The following is a 22,312-nucleotide window of genomic DNA, read 5'->3' on the forward strand; positions in this document are numbered from 1 at the left end:
AATTCGTTTTTCAAATGTTACATTAAGTTAGAGTAATAATTTTGATAGACTCCATTCCGCATTGTCCTCAAAAGAGAACTGATTTGCCGCTTACAACATTAACATATGAACATCACTTTGACATCTTTGCATGCTGCCGAGTACATTTACAGTAATGTAGAGAACTGAAGTGCGCATGTGTGATGACACTTGACTTGCAAAGTATCGTGAAGCAGCGCAATGACAGCTATGCGACTCTCTCCTGGATAGCTCCTGGGTCCCGGGCCATATGCAATCACTCTCTGGACTAGATCCAGTAAGATCAATTAACTCTAGGTAGGTTCATCACGTGGAGTCAAATTTTCCGACAAAATTGACGAAAGTGAACACTCATGACAGCGAGCGATAGAGTAACTTGTAATGTACATATATAAACGCTCCGTTCACCAACATACACTATGCAAACAGTTAATACCTACAGCGTAACCACGTCAGCACGGCGTCCCACAAGGCTCTGTTTATTGGCCCTTTCTGTTACCATTATGTAAGGACACGGACCGCGGACATAACAATATTATGAATATATCCAGAGAATCTGCTAAGGTTGCTTCAAACAGCGCCCCTAGTGGCCAAAATATACAATCTTTTGTCTTTCCACTAATTAGCCACTCTTACATTTTCTTTCGGATTCAGAAATGGACAATGAAGAGTTGGTATTCAGCCTGTATGAACGGGACTTGAATGAAGCATATCAAGTGTTACTTTACCGACTTGAGAATAATACACTCTCTGATAAAGGTATGTTGTATTAATACCTAACACCACCCATTCCATAGTATAATATTGAAAAGATTGTTGTTTGCAGAAATTTGTAACCAGTACTATTGCATTTGAATTACAGAGTGAAACTGTTCTTTTCGCACAATTCAACTGCTTCAACATTGCTAGTCTAGTTCCTATACAATATCGTTACAATTTATACCTTCACTCACAGTCTAGTCAAGGCCCTGATAAAAGGTGTTAATTATGGTGCAACCCCAGGACTCCACTGCCAGTGCGTTTACACTAAATGACAAAGAGGCGCAACAACATAATCATGTTTTTATGAACGCTGTAGAAGGGAGCACAGGAATGTGTGCTGATTGAGGGACTTTGACCAGACTGTGGTTAGGGTTAGAAACCACAGGTTGGCATCTAGACTGCAACATTGCTAAAGGGATGGTGTGTGTGTGAGAGTGTGTCTGTGTGTGTGTGTGTGTGTGTGTGTGTGAGTGTGAGAGTGTGAGTGTGTGTGTGTGTATGTGTCTGTCTGTCTGTCTGTGTCTGTTCCATCTGTGTGTTGATATTGTCTGTGCATGTAAACAACTTAATGTCAAAACTTGTCAGACTAATTATCCTGATATTTTGTGAGGACATTAGTTAGGGTGTAGAAATGAAATTTTCAAATTAAATGGATTGCATCATGATCAGAGATATCAGTTTTGGATCAGATATATACATTAGGTCTAAAATATGAATATTTTGTGAAAAATTCATGAAATTTATGTTAATTTTATCAAAAAGTTATATCTTGAAAACTTCTTTGTGAATGTGGGCTAAAATTTGGTGAGGGTGTTTCTAGCAGAGTTATTCTGCTGACACTGTTCAAGACAACTGGCCCTAGCAACCGTAACTGTATCCTTAGCAACAATTACATGTAAATATGATTTTCAAAGATATAATATAGTTGGGTTAGGAATTGGATAATAAACATTCAAGAAATGTATGCTAATGTGCCTAGCAACAAGACAACTCCTCTAGCAACAATAAAATATGGATGTATATTATGTGCTTAGCAGCAATGCCATGCACACAGCAACAGCCAAATAATGTAATTGTATATATTGCAAAGATTACTGGGGGTAATCAGGAACTTTAGGTAAGGTGGTACAATACCATTGGTGATATTTTTTCAATTATTTGCCAACAAATGTACACATTTAGTTCAGATGAATACAAAATTGATTCAGAGACCATGTGTATATTGCAAAACTGATTACTAAGCATGCCGTATTCGTTAGTTTTCAGTCTGTCATTTTACCTACTTGAAATAAATTTTCTTGACAAATAGCAGAAATGAAGTGCACTATGGTGTTGTTTAGTCAATCTCTCAGAGTAAGACGTACACAGCACAATATCATTTAGTTTCTACTACCATGTGATGTCATGTGTATGTCTGCCTAGGTATTGTTTACATCTGTTATGAGTTGATCTGCATTATGGTTGTTTGTTACATTGTTGCATTCATGATATAAATCACATTTATGGATGAGATTGGTTAGTGACATATAGTCTTCAGGTAATCACTGCCTTTTCACAATTCATATTTATAAAATATTGATTTACATTTGTGATCAGTCATTTCACTAACATCTTTCTTTTTTGTATCAACAGATAAATCCATAATAATTGATTGTCTTTGTCAACATGGACTTGTTACATTGGATGAAGTCATGGTTGAAGAAGACTCTGAGGAGCATTGTATAGAGTATAGTACAAGAAGTGACTGTGATGTGTTAGTGACCAATGAGAATCAGAAATCTCCACAAACTACAATTACATGTGAAAATAGTGATAACGTTAGCCATGAACAGACTTTGCCAGACTCTGAGGAGCATTGTATAGAGTATAGTACAAGAAGTGACTGTGATGTGTTAGTGACCAATGAGAACCAGAACTTTCCACAAACTACAATAACATGTGAAAATAGTGATAATGTTAGCCAAGCACAGACTTTGCCAGACTCTGAGGAACATTGTGTAGAGTATAGTGCTATAAGTAATGACAATGAAAGCCATGCAAATGACAGGCCATTTCTATGTGAGGAGCGTGGTAAAAGTTTTACTCAAAGTAGTAATCTGAAAAAGCACACAAGAATCCATAAAAATGAAAGACCATTTGTCTGTAATGAGTGTGGTCACAGTTTTACTAACAGTAGTAATCTGAAAGTACACATGAGAATCCATACAAATGAAAGACCATTTGTATGTAAGGAGTGTGGTAAAAGTTTTACTCAAAGTAGTGATCTGAAAGTACACATGAGAATCCATACAAATGAAAGACCATTTGTCTGTAAGGAGTGTGGTCACAGTTTTACTAACAGTAGTAATCTGAAAGTACACATGAGAATCCATACAAATGAAAGACCATTTCTATGTAAGGAGTGTGGTCAAACTTTTACTTACAGTAATGCTTTGCAAGTACACATGAGAATCCACACAAATTAAGACCATTTGTGTGTAAGGAGTGTGGTAAAAGTTTTACTGGAAATAGTAATCTAAAAGTACACATGAGAATCCATACAAATGAAAGACCATTTCTATGTAATGAGTGTGGTAAATGTTTTACTCAAAGTTGTCATCTGAATTACACATTAGAATCCACACAAATGAAATACCATTTCTATGTAAGGAGTGTGGTCAAACTTTTACTTACAGTAATGCTTTGCAAGTACACATGAGAATCCACACAAATTAAGACCATTTGTATGTAAGGAGTGTGGTAAAAGTTTTACCGGAAATAGGAATCTGAAAGCACACATGAGAATCCATACAAATGAAAGACCATTTCTATGTAATGAGTGTGGTAAATGTTTTACTCAAAGTTGTTGTCTGAAGGTACACATTAGAATCCACACAAATGAAAGACCATTTGTATGTAAGGAGTGTGGTAAAAGTTTTACTGGAAATAGTAATCTAAAAGTACACATGAGAATCCATACAAATGAAAGACCATTTCTATGTAATGAGTGTGGTAAAAGTTGTACTCAAAGGAGTCATCTGAAAGTACACATGAGAATCCATACAAATGAAAGACCATATCTATGTAATGAGTGTGGTAAAAGTTTTACTAACAGTAGTAATCTAAAAGTACACATGAGAATCCATACAAATGAAAGACCATTTCTATGTAAGGAGTGTGGTAAATGTTTTACTCAAAAGAGTCATCTAAAAGTACACATGAGAATCCATACAAATGAAAGACCATTTGTATGTAAGGAGTGTGGTAAAAGTTTTACTGGAAATAGTAATCTAAAAGTACACATTAGAATCCATACAAATGAAAGACCATTTCTATGTAAGGAGTGTGGTAAAAGTTGTACTCAAAGGAGTCATCTGAAAGGACACATTAAAATCCACACAAATGAAAGACCATTTGTATGTAAGGAGTGTGGTAAAAGTTTTACTGGAAATAGTAATCTGAAAGTACACATGAGAATCCATACAAATGAAAGACCATTTCTATGTAATGAGTGTGGTAAATGTTTTACTCAAAGTTGTCATCTGAAAGTACACATTAGAATCCACACAAATGAAAGACCATTTGTATGTAAGGAGTGTGGTAAAAGTTTTACTGGAAATAGTAATCTGAAAGTACACATGAGAATCCACACAAATTAAGACCATTTGTGTGTAAAAGTTTTACCGGAAATAGGAATTTGAAAGCACACATGAGAATCCATACAAATGAAAGACCATTTCTATGTAATGAGTGTGGTAAATGTTTTACTGGAAATAGTAATCTAAAAGTACACATGAGAATCCATACAAATGAAAGACCATTTGTATGTAAGGAGTGTGGTCACAGTTTTACTCAAAGTAGTGATCTGAAAGTACACATGAGAATCCATACAAATGAAAGACCATTTCTATGTAATGAGTGTGGTAAAAGTTTTACTCAAAGTAGTGATCTGAAAGTACACATGAGAATCCATACAAATGAAAGACCATTTGTTTGTAAGGAGTGTGGTAAAAGTTTTACTCAAAGTAGTGATCTGAAGGTACACATGAGAATCCATACAAATGAAAGACCATTTCTATGTAATGAGTGTGGTAAATGTTTTACTGGAAATAGTAATCTAAAAGTACACATGAGAATCCATACAAATGAAAGACCATTTCTATGTAATGAGTGTGGTAAATGTTTTACTGGAAATAGTAATCTAAAAATACACATGAGAATCCATACAAATGAAAGACCATTTGTATGTAAGGAGTGTGGTAAAAGTTTTACTCAAAGTAGTGATCTGAAAGTACACATGAGAATCCATACAAATGAAAGACCATTTGTCTGTAAGGAGTGTGGTCACAGTTTTACTAACAGTAGTAATCTGAAAGTACACATGAGAATCCATACAAATGAAAGACCATTTCTATGTAAGGAGTGTGGTCAAACTTTTACTTACAGTAATGCTTTGCAAGTACACATGAGAATCCACACAAATTAAGACCATTTGTGTGTAAGGAGTGTGGTAAAAGTTTTACTGGAAATAGTAATCTAAAAGTACACATGAGAATCCATACAAATGAAAGACCATTTCTATGTAATGAGTGTGGTAAATGTTTTATACACAATAGACATCTGAGAGTACATATTAGAGTCCACACAAACAATTGACTATTTATATGTAAGGAGTGTGGTCAAAGTTCACATGAGACCACACATACACATATATGATTGACAGTTTGTATGTAAAGATAGTGCTCTAATTTTGACTTTCATAATTCACCTGAAGGTACACTAGACTCTCTCTCAGACTTCACATCATTCACTAATCTGTCTGTGCTTACACTTACCCCTAGTAGTAATTCCAGTCCTCTAACATAATGTTCCCTCATTGGATGCATAAAATGAGAAACAACTCTACTCGACAAACTGACATATGTTATGAAGTGAATTCCAAAGACAGAAGACTTCACATAATGGAAATAGATTTCTTTGTAAGGAGAGTTGCTGAAGTTATTATTAAGTTTTAGTTTGAAATTTCAATAAAAATGTTTCTTGCAAAATAGAAAGCATTATTTGTAATGTACAATAAGCTGTAGTGGTGATTTGAAAAAAATAAATGTTTGTACAAATGAAAGGTCCTTATGTATGTATGTATGTATGTATGTATGTATGTGTGTGTGTGTGTGTGTGTTTGTATGTATGTATGTATGTATGTATGTATGTATGTATGTATGCATGTATGTATGTATATATATATGTATGTATGTATGTATGTATGTATGTGTGTGTATGTTTGCATGTATGTATGTATGTATGTATGTATGTATGTGTGTATGTGTGCGTGTGTGCGTATGTATGTGTGTATGTATGTATGTATGTATGTATATATGTATTTATATATGGCTGTTTGTCAAGTCAGATTGACTGGAATCTAAAAGCATTAACTTTTATTTTACAATGCATTTGAATCAAAGAATCACTGTAATCGTAATTTCTCATTCAGAACAAGTTTGGAACAATAGAGTTATATAAAGAATTGTTGAATGAAAATGAAAGTGAATATTAATTGTAAGTTAGGGTGACATATCTAACAGTGGTTTAACAGGTAACAATAATAGCTTGTCCCTACATGACCTCTCACCCTCAGGATAGGTGTTCCAATTGATCGACAGGCGTTGTTTGCAGCAGATTTCACCCTTATCATAATAAAATGTCCAACATCGGGGGGGGGGGGGGGGTTACTCCCCTTATCAGACTGTACGTACATGTGCCATCCTTTGGGGGCACGTTTTCACTCCCTTTGGTCTAAAATGGCGTCCACTCTACAATATTTTCAATATTGATCAGTCTAAAATTTGCTCCATTTTCCTTTACCAAATCATAACCGTACCCCCAAAATGGTGCCTCCTGAGGGAATAATACAAGGGTGATAGCTACAATTTTAAAGTTAGAAACACTTAATGTAGTAATTATAGCTCTGATTTATATCGTGATCCACAATAGAAACTATGGTACTAGAAACATTTATAATTAAAATCTATCATTATTTTGTTGGATTATGATTTTCTTTGCAGTAAATCAAACTTGAAATATTTAAAATCAACGGGCCTAAGTTTATCCTTATTTGTCGGATTGTCATTTCCTTTACAGTGAATCAACTAAATTGTTGTTTTTGTTGAAAGTAAGCCAAGTATGGTGACATCAGTGAATAGTTAGTTGTGTACTGAGACTGCACCATTGTCTGTGGCTGTTACCTCAATTAGACTTACCCATTTGTTTATTTAAATATGCCAACATCATCTGTTCGTTCATCTGTTAATGTTGTAAGCGGTAAATCAGTTCTCTTTTGAGGACAATGCTGTAACTTTTGAAACATAAATGTACCATAGAAACACGAAAGCTCAATACTTTACAGAGGGGTCTGTCGATCAACTGGAACAGCTATCCTTTGAGGTGAGGTGAGAGGTCATATGAGGACACACCATTATTGTTACCTGTCAAACGACTGGTAGATATGCCTAACATACAGTGAATATTCACTTTCATTTTCATTCACCAATTATTTCTATAACACTATATTTATGTAATATGATCTGAATAGGGAACTATAATTGACATGCTTCTTTAATTCGAATATGTTACGAAATAGAACAGTTAATATTGCTTCCGGATCAAGTCAGTCTGACTTGACAAACAGCCATCTTACAAATGATCAACATATAGGTGTAGTGACACTATTATTACTCAGAATGTACTGGTCCTGAAAAATAGTGACAGAGTCTACGACGATTTCATCTCATGGTTAAATTTAAGAAGTTCTTAAGTGATTTAAGGTGAGTTATGCTCTCTAACTAAATGACCCGGTGGAAACCCAGTGACTGTGTCTGCAGTGACTTTGATATGATGTTGACTAATCATTCCCATGGTGCATTGCAAACTTAGATGTCGGAGATGTATAACACAATATTGATTATTAGTGTTAATGTACACTCCCCTCCCCCCTCCCCTCCCCACAACTATGATATCGATAAGTTGTCCTTGATAAAATAATGATACTAGACGTATAATAGCTCAAGATGTCTACGTTGGCGGGTTTTGACACGTCTTTGACTAAATTTGTCACGGATTCTTCTTTATCCTATCTCAAACAGCATGTAGTAGTAGTAGTAGTAGTAGTAGTAGTAGTAGTAGTAGTAGTAGTAGTATGTTTATTAGAGTGACATGTAATCACATAACATAATAGTAACAATACAAGTCAGAACAAGGAATTACCCAGCCTAACGGGCTTACAAGTCACGTGCACTACAGTCAGTGTACAATACATAAAAAAAAGCATGACTGCGAACACATTTCATTGGCACGGATTTTGGCAATAAAAACCACCCATACCCTTGCTAATGACTATATAAAATACAGAAATAAACTTCAAATCACTAAATTCAACCTACGTCTTGTGTATTCTGTCATTTGTTGTCTTATGTTCGCTTGAGCTGCAAAACGAACAACAGTAAGTCATCCAGACAGATTAGCCCAATATTGCACATGCGCACAACTGTGTAGCTGTCAAATCGTACGATTTGCGGCTCGAGACACAACTATTAAAATCAGGAATATTACAAATCCTACTGCAAAACTAAATAGAAGGTAAAACGGACGGGTTATTTGTATTATTTATTTTCAGTATTGAAAATTAGTTAATATACTATACTACACAATTGTGTTAGATCTAAGAATATATCAAATATCAAGTATAAACATGTGCAATTAAGATGGATTGGAGAATAAAACATTCACTCTACGTCACAGGGATCTAGAATACTCTTCATTAAGGTTTAGCAATGCCTTTTGCCAAATATCAGTAAAAGCTACCTTTGAAGAATCCGAAATCAAATTATGATTTGGCAATAGTCTTGCAAAAATGTGTAAAAAAAATTAACTTTTACTATTCATTACAGGAATAATTAGCAATATGCCAGGATTCTACTTCTTCCTGTATTCCCGTTGACATGGTAACACAATTGTATTTTTATGGCCACCTGTTAACAATCTTGATTTCTCGTATATAAGTTTGTTTTTGTAATTCTTTTCTGTGCAGATAATCTAACAAAATGTCAACCCTTTTTGTGGCTGAAGAGTGGAATAGAGCTGGTGATCCTGTATCTGTACTTAACTGTCAACTTGCCATCAGTGTAGCTAGATGTACACAACAGGAAACACACTGTGTTGTGTTAAAAGCTAAACATGCCGAGGGTGCAGAGGCTAATAACGTGAAACTAACTCTTCCCTGTTTTGATGAAATCTTGGCAGTTGAAGTACAAGAAGAAGTACCTAGCTGTAAATGGTTAGGCCAGCCAGAAACATATTTTACAACACTACCGAGATTACAGAATGTCGAAACCATAGTTGGACATTTTCCTATGACTTGTTCAGCTGCCTTTGCTATTCAGAGACGTCTGTTTCCTGATGCAAAAGTTGTGCTTATAAACCACACTCTTCCATCATCTGCAGATGAATTGAAAAGGTGTTTGAAATTTGCAGAACTTGCCTATGCTATCTTCTCTGTTGGACCAAAGGTGTTTGAATGTTTCTGCACCATCTACCAGGCTGCAAACCGTCCCATAAAACATGAACTGTTCCTGCCAAGACCAGATGAATGTTTCTTTGACTTAGAGGTTAATGTTATTAAGCCAGAAGTTGCGAAAAAGCAGATGTTGATGAAATTAACCAACCCAAGTTTTGACAAAGCTAGCAAAATGCCACTGGAAGCTGTCAGTAAAGTAGCAGATGCATTTCATGACGTTGATCGAAAGATACCAGACTGGTTCATACGAAATCATACTGCCAGAGATTCTGTAACCGCTAGAACATTTCTTGAAAACAATATGACTACTTCCTATTTACTACCAAACATTGTCCCACCATATGACAATCAAGATGATATTTGCACAGATTTACGTCAAAGTTATGTCTGTATTATACCTCCTGACGATTCAATAGGGATGGAAGGATTGGATGCCATTGCCTCAGGACTACCAACTTTGGTGCCAAAATCAACAGCAGTTGGTGAATTCTACACAACACAATTTGAACTCTATGCTGATTACTTTGTATATGATCCTGGTGAAAAAGATGACTTGTATAAAAAGTTGAAATCGATACTCCTTCATCCAGAAGGCGCAGCTAAAAATGCAAAGGCAGTAAAGAAATGTTACCATAACAACAAAGACATTCAACAGACACACAAAACATTCATATCTCAATTTGGAAAACCAACCTCAGCAAGACCATCGAGTAAGTAGAATTTATCTTACATGACCAGGTATGAGATACGCATACCCCTGTATAATTGATATATGGGACATACCCAGTAGTACTATTACATGGACTAAATCAACTGATGTTTGGTTGACATAATCAAGGCTGAACTTTAACTGTCGACTTCAGACCATTGATGAACAGAACCTGTTATAAACAGAGAATGTAAACAAATGAATTAGATTAATAACTCAACGCCCAGCATGTTGGAACAGCAAGGAGATAAGTATTACATTCCGTCATTTGATAAGAACAATTGTATGGCCTCTTTACATAATAGTTCAGGTTCACAAACAAACTGTTCCTATCAAATCATCAGAAATGTAATACAAGTCTCTGCTGTTCCAGCATGTTGTGCTAAGTGTTATATATACACTTAAGACGGTCAAAGATTAGGGACCGGTCAGTTTCTTCGGCCGGGGGGGGGGGACGGTGGATCAAAAAATACCTGTCATGTGAATATGATATGGGGGGGGGGGGGGTCATCATGTTTTAGAATTAAATGATAGAGGGTGGGGTGGGTCAGCCTGTTTTTGGTTTTACAGCTGGTGGGGGGGGGGGAATTTTTGTCGGCCCAATTTAAGAATCCACTGCCCCCCAGGCTGGAGAAACTGACCAGTCCCTTATTACTGATTATACTGAAACTCAACATTACAAACATTTGCATTCGTTGAAAGTCTAACAAAGCATGTCCATGTTAAAATTGCCAGAAAGGTAATCATCCTATACAAGTTGGGGGGGGGGGAGGGTGGGGGTGGGAGGGGGGGGGGTGGGAGGGGGTGTGCGCTATGTCTTTGACTGAAGGCTTGTTACTGTATCCATATCTTTATCTAATAAGATTAACCCAATTCTCATGATAATGCAATCAGAATATTTTCCATGTTTTCCTTCGGGATTCATGGTTTAGTCTGGTGCCGGGGGGGGGGGGGGGTGCAAAATGATAAAATGTGCATCACCCTGTCATTGCATTGTAAGGGATTGGAAAATACCAAATTTTGATGTGTCAAATTAGCTTTAAGAAGACATGATCATGGTAACCACTGATGATGACATATCAGTACAGGTATGGTAAGGTTAGAAACTAGTTATGTTGGATTGTGTCATGCTTTGAATTTGTATACATGTATTGCATTTTAAATTCTAGTTTATGTTCATGTTTTTTGAAATATTTTCTCTAGTTCTTTCAGTAACCATGGTTTCATCTGAAACAAGTCATGTGACTGGTAATGATGGTGTCACTCATGGTGACAAACCAGAACAAAGACAACAAGGTAAGAAACTCATCTACTTTACTATGTCAGTCATCTCAACATTAAAGTGTAGACCAAGGACAAATGTCATGTATTCAGCAATATCTAAAATATCTCAAAGCTTTAGATCATATGTTTATATAAAATATTGTCTGTTAATATCTTTCAGTAATTATGGTGTCTTCTGAAACAATATCTAGTGATGGTTAATTTATACATGGGGACAAATCAGAACATTGACAAGATGAGAATCTACCACTGCTTCAGGTTGATTGTGTTATCATGAAATGAAGGCATTTATTGGTTAATGACTGAAACAAGTAGTTGTAAGTAGTAAATCATGTACTTAGATATTTAATTAGATATTATCTTTGTTTTCATCCAGGAGCCATGACTTTATCTACAACAGCAAATGGGCATGTAACAAGTGATGGAATGGCCACTAAGGTTTCATCTGAAACAAGTCAAATACCCAGTGATGGTGTAGCTGTACATAGTGAAAAGCCTGAACAAAAACAACAAGGTGAGAAACTATCAGTAATAATAACAATAATCTTTATTCGTCCAAATACATTCAGAAATTTGTTGAATGGTCGCCACAAGAGCAGCGTCCTAGTGCCCTAGTGTTGAAGAATCAGGAAGAAATTGGAGTAACCGGGGAAAAACCTGTGTTGTTCAACAACAGGGTCAAACTGAGCATCATCCTTCTTACGTACAGACCTGGTTAAATTTTAAAGCAAGTCGACGCTTGGCAGGTTCAAACCCAGGCTGCATAAGATGCGTACGTATATACCGCTCGGCCATGGACAACACCGACAATCAGTGTACTTGTATATGGCATACATTTCACACCCACCCCTAAATTAACCAAACTAACCCCGTGTAACAGAATTGGTTCCTACACATATTGTCAGAGTACACAATACTTATTGAACTCCCTGGGGAGCTTAAAATCCATTGCAGCCTTTATAAGCTCATAGGATTAAAGCATTCACATTGCAACCGCAATCCTACCAGGTCCCAATTACCCAGCTAGGTTGACTGAGGCACAGCTAGCAGTGGTTCAAATTTTGCCCAAGGACTATTTGCTTTAGTTCTCCAACAAACGCAGTTTAATTATTAATAATCAAAGTTGTCTTTTGTTTACATTACACTCAATTAGGTCAACTGGTTCCTGGCACACAATATAAAGTATCCAATACTGGTCTTGACCTATCAATGAACACATCAAAGGAAAGAAAGCTATCACCAAGTAAGTATAAACATTGTATGTTGTGAATGAATGAATGAATAAATGAGTGAGTGAGTGAGTGAGTGAGTGAGTGAGTGAGTGAGTGAGCAAGCGAGCGAGCAAGTGAGCGGGCGGGCGGGCGGGTGAGTGAGTGAGTGCAGTTGCAGTTGTGCTACAATACTCTTGCACTATTTATTTATTTAACTTTATTCATTTAACCAAACAAAGAAGCTAAGAAAACAAACAAACAAACAAACAAAACAGTTATCAAGTATGCTACTTTTGAACAATTATCAGTCTTCTTCCAGAATACATGATACTGTAAAATGACACAGGGAACTTGCAAACAATATTTTCTCTGATGTTGTATCCTCTTTTTTTCAGCCATTCAAATTGAAACCGAACTAGAAATAACAGATGAACCACAGTTAAAACTTTGGAAGGAGGTATTAAAGACAGAAGCATTGGAGAAACTTGTGAACCTTACTATTGAACACTACCAACGTAGAACAAAGATTCTCCTCGAGGGCGGAAATCCAGAGCTCATTCAGGAGTTAGACAATGGCTTCAATGCTTGTAGTGCTGTGCTAGAACGTGCTGCACATGGGTCATTATGTTTTATTCTGAGTTTTCTTTCAGAAGAAGATATCGAGTATTTTTGGCCGAAATATGAATCTGGTGAATTGGAGGAGTCTTTGACTGGTATCCTAGTAACAGCTGAGATGAGAGCTCTTGCTGAGAAAGCTGGATGTACTGCTAGAATTAAATTAAAGATTGACAGAAAAGAGTTTGACATTCTCAGACAAATTATGCATGGTAAGTTTGAAGTGTCGCTACTAATTTTGTACTAAACAACTGCTGTTTTGAAATTTTGTGAACAGGCATATAGTATTCTACATGATATGTATGCCATCATGCAGATTCATAAAGTCAATAAGATTATAATCTAAGAGAAACTAACTTTCAGAGTGAAAAATGTATTTGTTCCTACAAGTGTATGGAGGGCTTTTGATTGATATATGATGCCATTCAAACCATAGCTTATACAAATTATATAACCAGATTCAAAAAGAATGCCTTTCATAAGGACAAAGTCTTTATATTTCTATTACTGCACACAGTAGTTGTTGGAATGTATGCACCAAATTATACTGAATTTGAAGCATACGTTTTTAATATGTAACCTAATTACCATAATCCATTAATTAATTATGCAAATTAATTAATATTCCTGGCATGTTTACCAGTTCTAGCCATTACACTGAAGAATATGGGCACAACATTTCGTTTCAATTGAACCAGCTTTCTTTGAGAAAACGATGACACATACAGGCTGACAGACAGACAGACATAGACTTTCACCCCTTAATTATAACCTTCCTTACATAAGGTAATAATGACCACACATTTTTTAAATGAATAATACCGTCTTCACATATTATGCAGTAAGGCATTTCATTTCATTTCATTTTCCCTACAGATATGTCAGCTGTTTCAAGTCTAAGTACATCAACTGAATGCAGAGCTACTCAGTATGATGAATGGGAGAGATACGTACTGAACCATGTACAAAGCTTTCTTCAAGCTAAGTATTTAATTGAAGAGTCTAGATTTGATCCAGTGGTAGATACAGTTAGAAATGAAGAGTTTTTCTTTCCTGCCATTGTATCTTACTGGTGTCAGAATTGTTATACTTTGCCTCCAACTTTAACGACAGCAACTGAGTATGCCATAAAGTACCATGTAGAGATGTATTGTAAGGAAAATACACTTGAAGTAGAGAATGCATGGCAAGTTGTACAGGATAGATTTTTGGAAGTTGGAAAGTGTTTGTATGAGAATCTTACAGAAGATAACCTTGGTGTGTTGTATGAATCATGGATGATTGAAAGTAAAATTACTGATATGCATGAATACTTGTTTGGTTTAGTGAAGAAATCTGACAAATGTAATGGGTTTGAATTTTCAAACCAGTATGTGTACTCATATATAATTGCTTGTTATATGTGTACTAGACTTAGGACCACTGAAAACTTTCAAGAAATGAAACAGGAGATACCCTTTATACTTTGTGAAAATAAGTTGTCATATTTGTTGCCATACACTTCAGGTATATTAGGAGACAAAGCTGATATTGTTATAGTGGCAATTGCTAAAGCCATAAAACAAGAAAGATTTGTCATGAATTCTGATCTTGTAAATTTAGGGCATTGTTTGTTTGAATGTCAGCATCCTACTCTTTTTGCAGAGAGTATTGAAAGTGAACTTGAACAACAAACTTTAGATTTGTCAAGTGTTACTGTAATTTCAAACCAAACTTTGCATGCTCTGGGTGTTATATTACAGAATACATCTATCATTGGAAACATATTGTTATATTCAGATGAATTTGAGTCACAGCTTTCCAGTGACTTGAAAATGAAAACTGGAATGGAAGGATTAGATAATGTTGATTTTGACATTTCTAATTCACAGGAATTTGTTGTAGCAAGTAAGTTTTTGAGAGTAATTCCCCTCTTGAAATGTATACACAGTAAATCAGCTAGTACTAGAGATACTGATAAGTCAGATATTTGTAAATGTGATACCGTCAGTATGAAATTTAATAATCCTGTGTGTGATATCGATTTTTGCTACATTGAAATGTTTCTACAAGCATTTTCATGTAGGGATGTTAACAGGAAACTAGAGCTTATTGGAATGAATGAGGCATTGTGTAATCAAATATTAGAGTGTATGGCCAGTCAGAAAACCAGACCTAGTTTAACATCCTTAAGTCTAACTCAAAGTACCTTAAAAATAGATGATTGTATTCTGTTAGTGAAAGTTCTGAAGTCAATGCCCTGTCTGGAATCTTATAGTATTGTGCAGACAGAATTAACTAGACAACACTGTACAATGTTATTGAAGGATGTTAAAGATAGTGTACTTAATTTACCACAAATTCCTGAGATAAGTAAGAAACATATGTCATTATATGAGTTAGATAACATCGGTATCTTTGACCAGCTTATTATTGTTACTGGTTTTGAAGCATCAGAGCTGTCTAAAGACGAGTGTTTATACATCTGTCAAGAATTAGGAGTATTGAGAAACTTAGAAAGATTGACATTAACAAATTCTGTGATTAATTGTGATGCAATTAGTTATCTCAGTCAGAGTCTCAGGGATATGTCTTCTTTGAAGGTGTTGAATTTAAGTCACAATAACATAGGACACTTAGGTGTACAGATTTTGAGTAGAGGGATGGAGTACATGGCTAGCCTGACTTATCTTAACCTCAGTCATAATAACATAGGAGACCAAGCTGTAGAGAGTTTGAGTAAAGGGATGGAGTACATGGGTAGTCTGACTTATCTTAACCTCAGTCATAATAACATAGGAGACCAAGCTGTAGAGAGTTTGAGTAAAGGGATGGAGTACATGGGTTGTCTGACTCGTCTTGTCATCAGTCATAATAATATAGGAGACCGGGGTGTAGAGAGTTTGAGTAGAGGGATGCAGTATATGGGAAGTGTGACTCATCTTGACCTTAGTCATAATAACATAGGAAACCAAGGTGTGGAGAGTTTGAGTAAACGGATGCCATACATGAGTAGTCTGACTCGTCTTGACCTCAGTCATAATAACATTCAAGACGAAGGTGTAGAGAGTTTGAGTATACGTAGATTGTCTTATCTAAAAGGCATCAACACACTTGATTTGAGTTATAACTCTATTGGAGCTAGGGGAATACAGACCCTATTGAATGGCATTCAGGATGATACAATCCTAAGTAAACTTGATGTTAGTCACAATTGGTCTGGCCTTGATAGGATTATACCTTACATTACAAACCAGATTCGACAATTCCCTAGTATTCCAGATTACATTAAACATAATCTGAAGGTGTGTGAGTTTCAATCATTATTTAAGAGCCTTGATGATGTCACTGTCTTAGATATCTCTACTAATATGCATTGGTCAGAAAAAGAAATGATTGAAGTATGTAAAGACATTACTGTACTGAAAAATTTACATAAACTTACACTCAGTAACAATAACATAGGAGACGAAGGTGTGGAGACTTTGTGTAGAGGGATGGAATACATGGGTAGTCTGACTTATCTTGACCTAAGTCATAATAACATAGGAGACCAAAGTGTTGAGAGTTTGAGTAGAGGGATGGAGTATATGCATAAACTGACTTATCGTGACCCCAGTTATAATAAAGGTGTAGAGAGATTGAGTAGGTGGACTGATTACATTGGTAGACTGGCCCATGTTGACCTCAGTTATAATAACATTGGAGACCAAGGTGTAGAGAGTTTGAGTAGAGGGATGGAGTACATGGGTAGTCTGACTTATCTTGACCTCAGTCATAATAACATAGGAGACCAAGGTGTAGAGAGTTTGAGTCGAGAGATGGTGTACATGGGAAGTCTTACTCATCTTGACCTCAGTCATAATAATATAGGGGACAAAGGTGTAGCATTGTGTATGAGAATGAAGAAGCACATGCATACACTCCCGCATATTGACCTCAGTCACAATATCAAAGATCGTGGAGTTCAATTGAAAGAAATGCCAATGACATCCTATGCTAGTGTAAGTGGATGGGCTATGGGTCACAAATCTAGAGATGTCCTGTCAGTAAGGGAGGAGATAGGAGAAATAACTGTAAGTCGCCCTTTAACATTAAAGCCAAGTACAGCAGGTACTGTACATCTTAAAAGTAAAGCTGGTAAGGAGGTTTCCCTAACTGGACCAGGAATTCTTCCAGTTCCAGTACCTAAAATGACCCCTGAAGAGTCTGTTAAGGATTCCCCAGGGAGTCTGTAGGAAGACATCATACAAAGAGGACACCTAAATCTACATGATGTTCATTGTCATAATATGCCATATGGCCAAAATATTTTGTTACATACTACCAAACCAGAGTGACTATAGAATTTCTGCTATGCCATATGGTATGTTTTACTATGTAATCAGAGTGACTGTAGAGTTCCAATTAGGCAGCACAATGTGCTTTATGTTTCACATGAGGTTTTATTGTCATAAATTAATCCAGACACTGATAGCGCACAATACATTCGATCTCACAGTGAACACAAAGCAACATCTCTGTCAGATGAAATAAGGAAGATTCAAACACAAAACTTTATTTGTGTTCACAGTGAGATTAAATGTAATATTTAAATTGTGTGTGTGCTATCAATGGTTGTATTTTGTTTTGGGTAATTTGTGACAAAAGGTATTGTATGAGATGTCAAAAACGTTGTACCACATTAGGTTGATGTATAGGCTATTTTTTCATCCAATTCTTTATTGTAGAAACATTGTTGTAACTTTGTTAAAAATAAAGATATTGACCCCAAATATTCAGTGTTTGTCCCTTTAATATTCCCCGTAACATTAAAAACAGTAAAGTATAGTTTGTTTACGTTATGATGAAATTTGACAGTTTTGTATATTGTATTTAAAAAAAATATTTTTCAATTTGAAGAAAGGAATTTTGATTTTTTTTTAAAATATATATTTTTTACAGTTGTCATCATAAATAAAAATGTCAAATTTGAAATTTTGATGCAAATGCTTGCTATTATTAGTCAAAAAGACAATTTTTGTTGTATCCTGAGTCCCGTTTTCTACAAGGCAGCACTGATTGTCCGTTCAATTGTCACAAAATCTCTTCTCATTGTTCATATAAGTTATCCAATAAAACAGTATAAATGCCGTTTTTAAACATTTCTCAACCCGTTTGGTGTTTGTAGAGACAATATGTGTGAACGCGAAAGTGATTGTGTCTCTTTGGACCCTCTAGAATGAATGACAGTTGTTACTTTTCTTGGAGTTGGTTTACACCATGGTACCAGATGATTAGAAATCTAATAGACAATGTTATGGTAATGCAATCAACTGTGTCAAGGCTAGGGGGCCATCAATATACTCATGCATATTACCTCTTTACACTTGTCATGAATATTAAGACTGTGTACCTTGCACTCACAGAGTCAATGATACAGTGATAGTTCATTGTGTTAACTGCCAATCAGTTGTCCATTTGTCATACATATTTTGACCTTAGCGAAAGATAAAGTTATTGATATTGCAGTATGTACTTTAGTAGGATAAACTGAAACATTTTTGACAACATTTTTTACGTACATTTTGTGATAATTTCTGTAACTTTATGAATTCTATGTCTTTATATGTAGAAATGACATCTTATTAAGAATTACTGAAAGTTGTACTACATTTCTTGTGGAAACAATAATTTGATAACACAATTTGCTTATCATAAGCAAAGACTAACAAAGATTTGTATATATTCCATGGTCTTACCATTGTTATGAAGGTGCAGCTATCGAATTGATATATTTTTAGCAATAAAATACATATTTCACTTATTTCTTTGTGTAAAATACTGATGTTATTGGATGTGTTGTTGATTGAAAGTAGTTTATTGATATAATATATAAAATGCACGGAGCAAGGATTATATTGAATAATCTCTGTGGACCAAATATGGGGTTTGTAGACAAAGCTTGTATGGTGTTAGGACCCAACCTTGGGAGGACCAGTGGACCAAATATGGGGTTTGCAGACTAAGGTTGTATGGTGTTAGGACCCAACCTTTGGAGCACCTGTGGACCAGACATGGAGTTCGTAGACCAAGGTTGTATGGTGTTAGGACCCACCCTTGGGAGGACCAGTGGACCAGATATGGAGTTTGTAGACCAAGGTTGTAAGGTGTTAGGACCCAACCTTGGGGGGGGGGGGGGGGGGGCTGTAAGTTGTAGTATGGAGGGCCACAAAAACCAATGCTGGTCTGTAAAGGTTTAATCATGTATCCTATGAAGTGTTAAAATATATTTAAAAATAGAAGTCTGCTTATTTTGGAGAAATTTGTTCAATAATTCCACAACTGACAGTATTTGGACAAATTCGTGTATATTGATAACATGTTTTATTGAATGACGTTTCATTCAGGATGAGTGGACCAGTCTTTGCCTAGTAGTTCTGATTGAGTGTACTGATGTGAGCTGAATATTTGAAGGTGTGATTCCATGGATTACTTTCTAGAGTACAATTGCACGTAGTTTGGTTCAGGGGGGGGGGGGGCTGGGGGATACTCACATAGAAAGGGTATATACGCATGTACCATGGTGTTGACCCCCCCCCCCTTTTCAACGCATGTAGACTTTTGAGTCTTGATTTTTAAAGCAGTGTGTAGAGGTTTGAGCCACCTCTTTGAATGCATGACCTTTGACCTCATACTTTGAACAAGGTTGTTTCCACGGGTTGTTTTCAGTCATCTTTATCGTAATCGTGTATTACAAAGCAGACTGCCCGGCATTGCATTTTCTAGTAACGCTTTGTTATTTTAATTGATGATGTGGATCCCAGATATTCGCACAATATTCTAAATTTGAACACTGGTGATTTTTATTTAACTTCAAGCTACCGTATTGGTTACTTTATTATTATTGCTAACTATTATTACTCTAGTTTATATATTTACTAGTTTGTTTTAGCACCAAACATTTATTGAAGAAAATCCAATGAAGAAATGTAGTTTTCTGTACGAGTGAAGATTCTGTCGTAAATTTCGACAGAGATAACCTGAAATTATATTTGTGATGTAAGTGTAAACATCACGGTACTCTATTTGTTACCATGGTAAAATGTACTTGTGTATGTAACATGTAAGTAGCCAAGTTTATTTGTAGATTTCGATCATGAGAATGCATTTTGAACTCGAAGTTTAAATTGTGATTATTGCACCCTTGAAATGTTGGCTAATTTTACACTAATTCTTACATAGGAAACATGATCAAACTTTTAAGCAGCTTTGTACATATATAAGATACAGATAGTTTGTGGACCCAAAACACCATTCTACTCATACATTTATATAATTATTTTGTCAAACAGTCAAGTTTTAGTTAACGTGTATTAATTTTTCAACTATTTTAAGGTTGTTTGTTGCAATCACGGGTTGCAATAACCACACTAACTAAGGAGTCTTATTTATTTCCATTTATGGTTAGTTCATGAAAGTGATCCACGACCACAGTGGGAACTCACATCTAATATTGTTACAAATTATCGCGGGCGAAAGATTCACTTGTTTGTAAACATATTAAAATATAGATTTAGGCTGATTGGGTCGTTCAGATCGAGATAATCGGTGAACCCCGACTTGACTCGAGAGTAACCGATGATGACGTCACAGACCACGTTAATAGTTCACATCGAGGTCAGTGGATTCTTCCTGGGTTCATATACAGCGAACTTGTCGGATAGTAGCTCAGTTTGCGGTAAGTCAGTACGAGTTTTGTCATTGTGTAGAAATTTCGCCTGAAAAGACTGTTGACATACTCATGATTATTTTGAACAACAGAGGGAAGTCAATATTTGAACCAAGCGACCAACGACCGGAAGCGTACACGTACACCGGCTATCGGCTCACAGACTGGCTCATGCAGTGGGAGAGTTCTGTGTCGTCTGCGTACACCGACCGTGCATAGCCCGCTCCGTAAAAACACGGATCATATCATTTTTGACAATACCAAAACAAAACATTTCGACCAGAATTGTGGAGTGATTACAGTAGTATCGGTCTATCACTTTTATATATTTTAAAAGTGGTTTTATTATTTGTAAATAGAACTACAAAGTTAGTCCTCGCAATCAAACCGCCGACACGGTCGGAATCGGATTGTTTACAACTTTATCACCTTGTCTTCTCGATCGATGCATCCACATATTCGAAAACATACCCACCCCGAACACATCACTTTGATATATGTTTGAAAATATATGTATTAGTTCTAAAGATTGTCATGTAATTATTTGTAGTGTTGTTGACATGTCATGTCAGTGCATGGTGTTGTTACGGGGTTTGATATCATTGCTGCAAGCTGGCGATGACCTTGAGTCTCAGTCTGTGCACTGCACGTGACCTTGACGTAGGCATTTCTTTTGTAAATGATATTTTTCTTATTATTAATGATGATTTAAAGTCACTGTAAATTCTGATTCCATTTATTGTTACAATATGGTTACATCTTCTTTCTAGTTTGAATATTTTATTTCTTTTTAAATTCCTTTATTTTTTTGAAATTATAAATAGTAAAAATACATGTATGCATGGATATGTTTATGGTGAAGTTCCATGGTCACAGTGTATACTGTATGCCTCACCAATGTTTTGCTGGCACCACACACATTGCCAGCTCACAAAACACAGATAAATTATATTACACAATTACACACACTTAGTGTCATTCAAGATATCTCTTCAACATCAGTAAAAATAGCACAATTAGGAAATATTTAAGATAAAATCCTTAAGTTTATTGTTTAACTGACTTATGAAGTCATGCACTCTATACTTATTTATTTATTATTTTGTTTTTCGTACAGTATATTTGTGAACTGAGTTGTAACTCTTCTCTTTGAGGAGGAATAATAAAACAACAACAACAACAACAACTCGCACACACACTCACACACACAAACTCCCTCAAGTCACTCACTCACACACACACTCACACACTCACGCACTCACTCAAGTCACTCACTTACTCGCTTACTCATACTCACTTGAGTCACTCACTTGTCACTCACTCAAGTCACTCACTCAAGTCACTCTCACTCGTCACTCACGCATTCACTCACTCACTCAAGTCACTCACACTCACTCAAGTCACTCACTCGTCACTCACTCACTCAAGTCACTCACTCACTCGTCACTCACTCACTCACTCACTCACTCACTCAC

General features: G+C 35.9%; 2 protein-coding genes across 2 annotated transcripts; both read left to right on the forward strand.

Moving 5' to 3' along the window:
* The first annotated feature begins 200 nt into the window (after positions 1 to 200).
* Positions 201 to 3,274, forward strand: LOC144450175 (uncharacterized). The gene is made up of 3 exons (XM_078140753.1): positions 201 to 315; positions 673 to 777; positions 2,413 to 3,274. The coding sequence occupies exons 2-3, from the start codon at positions 675 to 677 to the stop codon at positions 3,243 to 3,245; spliced, it is 936 nt and encodes a 311-aa protein (XP_077996879.1). The 5' UTR covers positions 201 to 315; positions 673 to 674; the 3' UTR covers positions 3,246 to 3,274.
* A 282-nt stretch (positions 3,275 to 3,556) lies between these two features.
* On the forward strand, positions 3,557 to 5,841 carry LOC144450174 (uncharacterized). Its single transcript, XM_078140750.1, has 2 exons — positions 3,557 to 4,397; positions 4,553 to 5,841. Exons 1-2 carry the CDS (start codon positions 3,558 to 3,560, stop codon positions 5,243 to 5,245), a joined length of 1,533 nt encoding a protein of 510 aa, XP_077996876.1. The 5' UTR covers position 3,557; the 3' UTR covers positions 5,246 to 5,841.
* The last annotated feature ends 16,471 nt before the right edge of the window (positions 5,842 to 22,312 follow it).

This window comes from Glandiceps talaboti, chromosome 19 (genome assembly GCF_964340395.1).
Source record: "Glandiceps talaboti chromosome 19, keGlaTala1.1, whole genome shotgun sequence".
NCBI classification, from domain to species: domain Eukaryota; kingdom Metazoa; phylum Hemichordata; class Enteropneusta; family Spengelidae; genus Glandiceps; species Glandiceps talaboti.

Excerpts from the sequence above, each read along its gene's own strand:
- LOC144450175 (XM_078140753.1), top strand. The coding sequence starts at position 675 with ATGGACAATGAAGAGTTGGTATTCAGCCTGTATGAACGGGACTTGAAT. Across the intron at positions 778-2,412 it reads TAATACACTCTCTGATAAAG|ATAAATCCATAATAATTGAT; the intron begins GTATGTTGTATT and ends TTGTATCAACAG.
- LOC144450174 (XM_078140750.1), top strand. The coding sequence starts at position 3,558 with ATGAGAATCCATACAAATGAAAGACCATTTCTATGTAATGAGTGTGGT. Across the intron at positions 4,398-4,552 it reads ATAGTAATCTGAAAGTACAC|ATGAGAATCCATACAAATGA; the intron begins ATGAGAATCCAC and ends CTAAAAGTACAC.